The 12,210-nt window shown below is 39.9% G+C and overlaps 1 protein-coding gene across 2 annotated transcripts in view; it reads right to left on the bottom strand.

Moving 5' to 3' along the window:
* Window positions 1-6,897, bottom strand: part of LOC124612297 (phenylalanine--tRNA ligase beta subunit) — a 107,029-nt gene extending 100,132 nt beyond the window's left edge. Inside the window, exon 1 of one of the 2 annotated variants that reach the window (XM_047140411.1) lies at window positions 6,734-6,897. In XM_047140411.1, coding sequence (XP_046996367.1) covers window positions 6,734-6,791 — 58 coding nt within the window. In that variant the 5' untranslated portion in view covers window positions 6,792-6,897. The remainder of the gene's footprint in view (window positions 1-6,733) is intronic. The other variant, XM_047140419.1, reaches the window with a different exon arrangement.
* Window positions 6,898-12,210: the final 5,313 nt, after the last annotated feature.

The following is a 12,210-nucleotide window of genomic DNA, read 5'->3' as shown; positions in this document are numbered from 1 at the left end:
TTTCTTAATCATTTTATGCTGTATTGAATCTTATTTGTCACAAAGAAGTTAGAGTCACACAACATTGTTGGCTCAGAGATGATAAGTTGTTCAGTCACCTAATTGGAAAGTGTTTTCTTCCCCATACATGAAAGTATGAAAGTTGTGTTTAGAAGTATCAGATGAATGCAAATGACAGTAATGAATGTGTATCAGATGAGTGTACATGACAGTAATGGGTGTATGTATATAGTGTAGAGTCAAGTTTGTGTTGTTATTGATAAGAGAAGGGGTAGGGTGAAACCCAGTGCCAACACACAGTCTACTCCTCTAGGCCGGAAAAAAGTGGGCCTCCAAGATTAACATATCCATCCCAAAGATGGACCACCATCAAGAGTGTCAAGCACTTTATTGTACACTGCAGAGATGTATGGACTTCAATGCAAGATACCGGAACAAAGCCTGCTGATCAAGAATCTTACATCACTACCTCTCCTCACTTTGGTGGCCAAATACAAGGTGAAACTTCCTGCCACCACCTGGATTTCAGCCGATTACTACTCATCAAGGGCTATTGAACAGGCCTACACCAGTAATGTTGAGTGCAGAAATGCATATCTGTCCCAGATAAGGTATCATTGGGACTTCAGCTGATATAGCTGATCTGATGGTTCTATCACCGTCTGGGCAATAACTCCTGTAGTGCAAAATAGAAAGTTGTACAGCAGTGAGTAGACAATCATACTCTCCCAGAAATCCTCCTTAATGGTTAGTATGCTTTTGTTGAGGAAGTGGGACGGTTCATACACCACATACATCGATGTTTTGGTCGCTTTAATCTTCTTTGATTTACTAAAAACTGACTCAGTAGTAATAGTGGCAGACTATGGCTCCAGTAATTAATATGGTTTTGGCCTCTTCAGTCTTACTGGATTTAGCCTCAGCTACTAAAAACTGACTCAATAGTAAAACTGGTAGCTGTGGATCCAGTTATTAATGCAGATTAATATGTTCCTTAATCTTAACGATAATCATGCATCAAGTATACCTGTAAACCGACTCATTCCACATCATTTAAATAAAAGAAACATTCAAACGATCTATGGAACATGTAATTCACTAACTAAATAACTAACAAAGTTATGAACTAACTAATCAACCAAAGGTCTTGTGTTCAATCGTCAGTCACGCCCAAGATATTTACTTTGTCACTTATCATTTCTTTTACCTTTATCGATGTCTGTTCAAGTGAAAAATGCTGACCGGCTCTGTAGTTCGGAATCCATGTCAAGCGGTAGGTCCCCCTATAACTGGTTAGGTAAGTCAGTCCACAGATGAGAGGAAAGTTAAGGCATACCACCTCCAACAGAACCATGTCTACTAAAGGCCAATCATGATGGCAGCTTTAGCCTTTCTCTTTACTCAAAATATTGCAGATGTACTGTTTCTGAGTCTTCACAGCAACACTCTCCTGCTACTCAGTGTTCACTGGCAATTGCTGTTTCACCACAGACCTGGCTGTCTCCTAAAATAAGATCCTGATTTCAGGATGGTTGCATCAGTAGCTTTGTGGAAGATCTATGTCACACAGTAGACCCACTCTAAATACTGCCATGATGTTCATCACAGGCAGCTGGCTGTACAGCATCCAGTTAGTTTCCCCGAATACCTATTTTTGCTGCTGTCACTGCTCTCCGAGTTAGATACTGCCCCTTGTTTTGGGTGAATAAGAATAAGGAACTGGTCACTACACTTTAAGTCAGTATCACTTCTCATAAGCAGCATCTGCAAAGGTAGGTTGTGAAGTCCCTATGTTGGAGAATGATCCCCACGCAGTGCTGAAATGTCTCATTTTACCAGCAGTTAGAAGACAAGTCTTCCAACAGAAGCAGGTTTTCTAAAACTTGACTCCGGCTGTAGGTGGTGGAAGAGCCTCAAAGTACATTGAGTTCTAACATATCCAAATATGAGAAATTGTTGGAGAAGTTCTTGAATGAAGTCTGTGTGCACTTCACTATCAATATGATGGGGCAAGTAAACACAGCATACTGTTATTAGATGTAAAATATGTAGTGATACAGCCATAGCTTGTAGTCAAGTGCTAAGTGTGGTGAGATTCACATGAAGATAACAATACTCTATGATTTGTCTTTTCACTATTGAGGTCGTCATTCCTATAAACCTCATACACGCTAACAAACGAGGAATCTGAAGGCTCGAAGTGTGTGCTGTAAATATATGAAGACAGACTTCAACTGTGCTAGTATCTTACACTCTTCTATGTCACTGCTGTAACCATTCAAATACTGCTGAAGTGTTGACATCGGTTTCAGAAATCTCTCCCCTTCCCCTTCTTCCTTTGTCTTGTTGTTGATGACTTTCGACTGCAATACAGGTATTCTCACTGATTATCTCCTTCCTCCTACTGATAGTATGGCATTTCTCTCATAAGAGCTGTCTCCTGACTTGGCTTCATGATTATGGAAGAATATCTGCTGCCACTGGAAGCTCTGTAGCACTTATATTACACTGAAAATATTGTTGCAAGATGTGACACATGCAGCATGGCGTATTAGTTAGCACTGCTGGCTGGCACCTGCAGGTTGCCAGTTGATACCAGACCAACTGCAATTATTTGTTATTTAGTATTTATCACTTCTGGAAGGTTCTTGAAATATCTTATGTTGTATTGTTTACATATTCTGGAATATTGGACGATGTTTTTATAAACAGCAGCATTCTCCATCCAGGAGGTCAGTTCTGTTCTGGCTGTACAATGGCGTCGGTAATCAACATGCTTTGAGCTCTCAAGTGTTCTACTTCAATGATGACTTTGCCTTCAGATTTAGACTTGATTGCAGTTTTGACATGATGTAGTTTGGTGTAGATACCGGGTACTTCAGAACACCTACATCACCGTGACTCCAACTAGGCAATGGAAAAACCATCACCTACATGGACAAGAAACAGAATGCAAGCAGAACATGGTCCTCAGATCTATATATTCAGGAGACAGGTGAATTCCAAACCAGCAGTAAGTCAGCTGCACATCAGGCATCCATTAGTGTTCTCCGGAAAGGCTGGTCAGGAACCAACAAGATGGTTGAAAGGATTCGACTGAATTGCCAAATACAACTGGTGAGACAACACAGTGTGTTCAGAAAACGTGTCCTTTAATTTTAATGGCTCACACCATCAGTGGTTCACAAACAATGAAGGGAAGCTCAACAACTGGGACAAATTCTGGGCTGAACTGAAGAAAATGTTTCGTGACAATCAACAGCAAGTTTCCTTAGTTAACAAGAAATTAAAGAACAGGTCTCATCTTTGGAAAATGAAACAGTTGTACACACAGAATGTTTTGGTCCTATACCACATCACGAATACGAATATGACAGACACTGACAAAATCTCACAGCCGATTAAAAGGGGGCACAGAAGATATGTACTTAAGCTCTTTGGCAAAGGACGTCAATAACAGAGGAATTCATCAAGTGGTGCCACTAAACAGAAGAAAGACACCAGAAAAGAGCTGGATGGAAGAGGTATGACCATCTGCTGAATGTGGTCACTATGGCAGTTGGTGGTCCATGAGCTCACCTCTCCCATACACCAGATAGTGAGAGAAGACATACAGCACTGTATGGCAACCAGAAGTGTCAGATTGAGTACATACGAGCCAACAGCCATGAATGTCAACTCGACGCATCAAAGAATAGGCTTATTGATCGTTAACACCAATTTTCATAATTAGTCGAATGTTCCATGAAGAATGGATTCTGCCTACTTGAGTTTATGCTGCAACTATCAAACAACAAACAAACATCCAACCAATGCAACTGTAACCAACTCCTCTGCCAAGTACTATGGCCCACAGAAGAACAGACATTTAGATGCCAGAGGACAACAAGCAGGTACGTTTCCACTATAGACCCCAGGAAACACTGCATGCTACCGCATATAAAGAAAACGAATTTTCCACAACTATTATACCACCAGAGATCAGTCTTATTAATGCCAGATATCTACAGACAATTACAGTCGACCTGTGACAAAGCCTATTACTGTACCCTGGATAAGATCGCTCTTCAACAGGTTGCCGTGCAGAGGTACCAGCCGCTCACCTAGCCACTGACTTCAGGAAACTGAACAAGGCAACCATCTACGGCGGTGTGGCAGCACAGATGCAAACCCTTCATGATGGCAGACACCAAGATGTCAGGAAATGTCACCAATAGCCAACCTGTATGAGTGCTACTCAACTCAGGAGCTTCCTTTTCTGTAATGTCAGATGCTTATCGTCATCAGCTAAACAAGACTGTATTACATGATGTGAAAGTGACTGTACTGAAAGCCACAAATGAGAAATATGTCCAGCTGACAGGAACCGTACTGCATGAATAACTATCGATGACGGAACACAGCCCTTCGAATCTCTCATTTTAACAGAAAGTAGATATAATGTTATCTTAGATGGGACGCTTCTTGCAAGCTTCACAAGCAGCCATAGACAGGAAGGTCTAAGCTCCAGATTGACAAAACTATTCCAACAAGGACTCATAATGAAGATTGTTCTGCATTAGGTTTTACCACTGAAGACATTGTTATCCCACCATCAGCAGGAGGGGTTGGGTTGGGTTGTTTGGGGAAGGAGACCAGACAGCAGGGTCATCGGTCTCATCAGATTAGGGAAGGACAGGGAAGGAAGTCGGCCGTGCCCTTTGAAAGGAACCATCCTGGCATTTGCCTGGAACGATTTAGGGAAATCACGGAAAACCTAAATCAGCATGGCCGGACGCGGGATTGAACATTCGTCCTCCCGAATCATCAACAGGAGGAATTCCAGTCACCAATTGAAGTGCTCAGCTGAACTGTGATGCTTTTGTCAACTGCAAATAAACTACTGATGCTCACAAAGGTAAACTACAAACCAGTGATTATCATAATTACTGTGGATGGTCAAGAATAACTTTGAATCACTAATTGTCATGAGCATCAACAATTCATTCCTAAGGGTATGTGCATAGGGATCGCCAAATCAGTCCAGGACTGGCAGCTTAGTATCATCTATGAAGAATCATGCTCTACTACCACTACAGACAACATAGGGGAGGAAGCTACTGTCAAATTGTCAGTAAGATCTGGCCTGGCCGAAGAACACCATCAGTGAGAGACAGCCACTCTGTGTCAATTTTTGGATGCTTTCAGATCCAGTATGGAAAAAAAGACAGACCAAGTAACCCACAGTAAAACATCCTACCTATACTGGGGATCATCCATCAACTAGTCACCGCTCATATGTGTCACCCACTGAACGATGAATAATCTGGAAGGAAGAGGAGAAGATGATGGAAGATAACATCAATGAATCTTGAGGGAGTATGTGGTCCTCTCCTGTGCCCTGATGAAGAAGCAGGATGGCACATAGCATTTCTATATCAACTACCAACAAATCAACAAAACCATGAAGAAAGATTATCCATTGCTGCGCAATGACGATAGCCTGAACTAATTGAAAGGAGCGAAGTTTCTTAACTATGGACACCCACACGGGCTATTGGCAGATCAAGGTTGTCAATGCAGACTACGAAAAAATTGCCTTCATAACTCTAAACATCCTCTACGAGTCTAAAATTTATTTGGCAAACCATTTAGCTTTTTGACAGGCCATCATCCCTATGCTGGCTGACTGTCTCGAAGTATATGTTGGGTTGACTGGTGAGATGGGCACTGAGGCTTCAGGAGTATGACATCATAGTGACATACAAATGCAGACACAAACACAAGGACGCCAACTTTGGTGCAACATAGTAGAATGGATGAAATCGCAAACATCACTTCATTAAATGACATAACTGCTGAATGCGGGGAAGAGACACCACTGCAGAAAACAAAGAAGTCTTGAAAGAGGAGGAACTGACCAAAGGAAAATTTATATTTCTGCAACTTGGCATATCCCAGAAGGCACATGTAGCTTATCAAGTGAAACTGGTGCAAAGGGTAAGGACTTAGTGTTAATAGAACATATGTACCTGAACAATAATCATTATGACAGTTTACTACTACAAACAAATTAATAAACTTCAACAACTAATGGAACAACATAACATGGAAACTTTGAAAGTAGACTTGAAAATCATCGACAGAATGATTAAAATAATGAACAGTTAACACACTGAAAGGAAAATTAAACAAATACACAACGAAATAAGTAAACAAGTTAATGAGGTTTTGTATATAACACAGATCAAAACAATGAGTGCCTGACTAGGAAAGTAAATAAACTGGAGGGTTGTTGATTTGAAAGAACAACAAAGATGCATACGGCCGTAGATCGTAATGCATGGATAGGTATGATTTCATTCAGCACTGGTAGTCAAATGACTTATGACAATTTATAATTTATGTGGTTTTAGTGGGCGAATACCGATAGAATACACAAACCATTTTTGCACAGAAATAATTTGTGATATGAACCAGCGACACGTAATCTGTGGGGTACGAGTGAATCATTATGTTGAACAATAATAAATAACTGATTCTGTGTATGAAGTACTCATGCATCTTGAAAATCCCACACTTACTTCGATGTCGCAGTAGCAAGATATAATGTCTTCGAAAAACAGCCGTTCTGTTATACTGAGCGGCGCAAATCGTCCGATTTCATGTCAATGACATACCGGTGGCTAGCAAAATATTGACCAAGGTACTGACATTTCCAAGCAGAAAATTTTTATCGTCCGCTGTTACTTACTGTATTTCTCTCCAAGAGCTTCGAAGAGCCAGTCGCGTTTGATACCGATTGTTGGCATTTTCGTCCTTCTTCGAAAACAGTTTTCTTCCACTACTGTTAATGTTTATATTTACACCAACCACATGGCTCAGCTGCACGTCACAGTATTGAATCATTCAAAGATGCGTCTTCAGCAGAGTTGCCAAAGTGCTCCGTATCGAAAGAAATCCGTGTTTGTATACGTGGGCACAAGGTAGCAGACGAAAACTTCGGTTGTGTCAAATTGACTGATTTTCAACCAGAGAACGTTATATTTTTAATATTTCTTTCTGGTATGAATTTTACATTAGTAATAAGTTTACAGTGAGTCGGAAGTCTAGTACAAACAAGAAATGACAGGCGCTAATTCATACATTCCGTAACATCACGTCACAGTGCTGTCTCAATCTAACATAACAGTCGCGACACTCCGTCTCGTTTTTGCTACGCGCTGCGATTGGAACGCGCCAAGCGTCCAGGAAATTAAATCATTAAGTTCGGCGTGATCTTGTGAAAGCGCAACTTAAATGTAAATGTTTATTTTGGTGTGTACAATGGTTTTTACAAACCATTGCAGCGCAATAATTTGCAAAAATTCTTGTAACTTACAGATATTTACTGGGGAAGGTCGTGTTCTATAAGAACAAAATTTGCTGGTAAACAGCAGAAGACACGATGTTTTTCTGAAAGGCGTCATACATCTACTCAGAAACGTTAAGTTTTCTTCGCAACAATTCCAGTCAAATCAGTGAATTTGGAACATAGATGGAATGAAAGAACTACATTGTTTTTAACGTACCAGTAAAGCTACCACAACTGTAGATGAAGGAAAAAAAGACACAGACGTGATAATAAAAGAACAAAAGCCATAAAACTGTTTCCAACACCGAAGAAACCAATTTTATAATTGTCATTGCATCGAAGACACAAATGGCAAGAATGTTCAACACATTCACTTTAGAAACAAAAGTAATTACATTTACACAAAATGTATGTATTAAAAACTCGAGTAAGATTTAACATTGCGCGAAACATTACGCTCCCTAAAAAGTTCTTACATGTCAAGGAAAGTGCCTGTAATAATATGGACAACAAAAGAAATATATTTTCCTAATGCATGAAATAAGTGTTTAGATTTTCGTGATTTCAGTGGAGTAAGATGCAATCATGCACATATTCGAAAGTATTTCTCCCTCATTAAGTTGTAGCTTACGTTACTGAATCAAGGAGATTCGGCTGTTTCACATGTATTTCATTATCATTTGTGTCTCTTGAGAATTTAATAACGCTCGAAACGCTAAAATTTAATAACTACTTCGCTAACTAACTAGAAAAATGATTAATATCCACTTTTACTTTTACGCATGCTTTCTCATCGCTTGGGACGCTAGCGTCGCACCAACTGTCCAATGGTAACAATTTTCACAGCAGTGAGCGTCGCGACTGTATATGCTAGACTGTGGTACGATCATGCCAGGATGTATTCACACTGTCCGTCACGTCACGTCCTGTAAATGCGCTTACATCTATCGACAGCTATACCTCCGCGAATCACTTGGAAGCGCATAGCAGTCAGTACATCCCACTGTACCAGTTAATTGGACTTTTTCCTGTTCCGTTCACGCGTGGAGGGAATGATTGTTTAAATGCCTCTGTGCACGCTGTAGTAAATATATCTTGTCCTCACAGTCGCTATGGGAAACGTATGTAGGGGTTGCAGTATGTTTCTAGAGTCATCATTTAAAGCCTGTTCTTGAAATTTTTTGTAGCAGACTTTCTTGGGATAGTTTCAATCTGACGTCAAGAGTCTGCCAGGTCAGTTCTTTAATCATCTCTGTGACTCTCCTGCAGGTCAAACAAACCTTCGATCAATCACATTGTCCTTCTCTGTATGCATTCAATATCTCCTATTAGTCCTATTTGGTAAGCGACGCACACACTTCTAGGATGGTTTGCATGAGTGATCTGTAAGCAATCTTCTCTGTAGACTGACTTCATTTCCATAGTATTCTAATAAAGCGAAGTTCACCACCCACATTACCCATGACTGAGCCAATGTGATCGCTCCATTTCATGTGGCACATGCAACTGCTGCGCATAATAACAAGTTCTTGTCAGCCATCTTGAACTTTGACAAAAAATATGATGGCAGTGTAAAGCCTCGTTTACACTGGGGCAACACCTTGCAACATTGTAGCATGCAACAGTACCACATGCTACATGAAGGATCGTTTACACTGGGGCAACATCTTGCAACATTGTGGCATACTACAGAAATGTAGCGTGCGTCGTCTTGTAGTATGCTACAAAAGGCAATATCTTGCGGCCTATGTTCCATGCGGCAAGTTAATTTATATCAAAGTAACAGAATTTGTACCACACTGTGTCGGTCTTGCAGGAGAGTGGGTGATAAAGTGATTGCGGCGGCTCCTTACTTGGTCATTGCACATGCTGCTAACAACAGAAATCAAAATCAACGGAAAAGGAAACGATAGTGGAAGAGAAGAATGTTCGAAGAAGATCCACGAACGAGTATACTAGGAGATATAGCAGCAGATGATGGTAAATTATTTAGTAATTTTGCAAGAATGTCCAGTGAAGACTTCAATTATTTACTTCAATTGACTACACCTCTTATTCTAAAAAAAAAAAAAAAAAAAAAAAAAAAATACCAATTGCCAAGACAGTATTTCACCTAGAATTCGACTGGCCATCGCACTGCGTTTCTTATCCACTGGGGATTCGTACAAGTCACTAATACATTTATTCAAAGTATCATATTCTGCTATTTCCCTCACAGTGCCAGAAGTTTGTGAAGCTATTTCATCAGTGTTGAAGAATTACGTAAAGGTAAGGACGCAAAGTTCAATACTCACTTTATTTAAATAACTTTTTATTTTCATTTTAGGTAAGTTATAATCAAAATTAAATAATTCGTATTATTTCACTTCTTTTTTTAAATTACAAAAAATGATGGAGCTCTTCTGATGTACATAGTACTTCAATGAATTCTTCACTCTCATAAGTATCATTATCAACGTATAAAATTTCGCAGTTAGCTTCTGGACAGCTTATTTCTGCACTGTTTTCCGATACGACAACCGTTAATAAATCATGTCTTGCTGGGAGTTCGCTTCCCATAGTCCCCCCCCCCCCCCCCACACACACACTGCTTTGAATACCACATTTACAATAATGTGCTTCACATACGTTTGTGTAGTCGGGGGAAATGAAATTTTCTCATCTCATTGGCGATGAACTCTCCATGCACACTCCATATACCTCTGTTGTTAACAGTTTTTAAAATCTGGTAAACTTCAAATGGTTCAAATGGCTCTAAGCACTATGGGACCTAACATCTGAGGTTATTAATCCCCTAGAATTATAACTACTTAAGCCCAACTAACCTAAGGACATCACACACATCCATTAGAACCTGCGATCGTAGCACCAGCGCGGTTCCCGACTAAGGCGCCTAGAACCACTGGGCCACAGCGGCCGCCTGGTAAACTACCTCAACTCGAGCATCTCTGTCCATTTCCTGAGCTGCTCTTTTTTGGGTTTAGTGCTTCTCTTTTTGTGTGTTTCCCCATGAGACGTAGTTGGTGTTTGAGGCACACTGTCTTCAAAAGGCTGACTTGCATCTTCCTCTTTTGTTCCTGTGTCCCCTGTGTCGTCGTCATGAAAAAATAGGGTAATTACTGATAATATTTTACTTTTCAGATTCCAAAGGACACAGAAGAATGGAATAATGTTGCCAGAAATTACGAAGTTAAGTGGAACTTCCCTCACTGTGTAGGAGCCATAGATGGCAAACATGTGCAAATTATATGTCCTGCCAATACTAGGAGTTAATATATATACTACAAAAAACATTTAGCATCGTCCTTATGGTCACTACAGACGCAAATTACTGCTTTCAGTATGTACATGTTGGTTGTCAGGGACGCATATCAGATGGAGGAGTTTTTAAGAACACTTCGTTTCATAAAGCATTAATGAAAAATAAATTAAACATTCCTACCCCAGAAACTCTTCCAGGGAAAGAAAATTTGGCACCATATGTTTTAGTAGCGGACGAGCCATTCCCATTGACCACAAATATAATGAAATCGTATGCTGGTCACTTGCCGAAGTCAGAGGAGAGCTAGAATATTTAATTACCGACTGTCTCGCGCACGACGAATTGTCGAAAACGCTTTCGGAATAATGTCCTCTGTTTTTCGAGTGTTTAGGAAGCCATTGTTAAAGTTGAGAACGCTGAAATAGTTACAAAACTTGCACGCATCTCCATAATTTTTTAAGCAAAGTGGAACGTTCAGAACTATTATTCACCTCCAAATAGTTTGGGTACAGAAGACGTAAAAAATGGTGTAATTATTCTTGGAGAGTGGAGACAAGCTACTCGCAACTATACAGGCTTAAAGAATTAATTAAAAAAACCTTGAAGACCTTTCTGTGATGCACAGGCAGTACGAGAGGAATTCAAAGAATATTTTATGACACCACATGCAAAGGTTGAATGGCAAGATAGGTATCATTTGTGTTGTCATCCTGCGCCAATGTATATTAATTATGTTCGAACTACAATGTGTATTCATTTATGTAAATAAGTAGAATTATCTAGATGAACTCAAACTGTTTAGTTACTTTGTTTCTACAAACTTGTTTGTGTGGTCTACTGTAGTAAAATGTTTTTTTAAACTACTGTTTACGTCTATCGATTACATACTTATTCTAAAGCGTTTGGTAGAAGGTACTATATGTAGCCTATTCATTACAACAACTTTCAAAAAATGGGACTTTCCAACAACAGAATAAAATTTCCTATGTTACAAGTATACTTATTGATTATTTTGTTGCCATGAGTTGGTATACTACAGTACTCACAGTTAAGAAATATGAGTAGTTATTGAAATCGAGATACCTACAATTGAGCTATCCATTCCTGCACGTGGTTCCGTCACTTCTAAGATGAATTTTAATGATTCATACGCGAACCATTTTCTTTCCATATCACCCGCAGAGCCGCTATTTTTATTCGTCAGACGCTTGCGCTCGCGATGAAACGCACATCTCAGATTTTTAAGTTCTTGCTTACAGCGTCCTCATCGATTTCATATTTTGAAGCGAGATTTCGTATGTCTCTTTTCATTGCATTACTTTTATAATTACTGTCTCGTACGTTCCACAGAACCTCAGCTTTTCTGTAGTCCTCTATGAATGCCAAATACTTTTCGTTCGACCACTCCATATTTTCGAATTTACCGCTGCGCACAGAAAATGTCGCACACGAACCCACTCAGCTCGGGAGTTAGCTGCGGCACATTGCGGCAGCTTGCGACATGACGCACGGTGTTGTCTATGCCGCATGAATCATGCGACAACGTGCGTCATTACCCCTTTATAGCGCAACGTAAAATATCTTTGTCAAACAAATTTGACGAATATTTGATCAA

This window comes from Schistocerca americana, chromosome 1 (genome assembly GCF_021461395.2).
Source record: "Schistocerca americana isolate TAMUIC-IGC-003095 chromosome 1, iqSchAmer2.1, whole genome shotgun sequence".
Taxonomy (NCBI): Eukaryota; Metazoa; Arthropoda; class Insecta; order Orthoptera; family Acrididae; genus Schistocerca; species Schistocerca americana.
The sequence above is the reverse complement of the archived record's forward strand: the minus strand, read 5'-3'. Positions and strand labels throughout refer to the sequence as shown.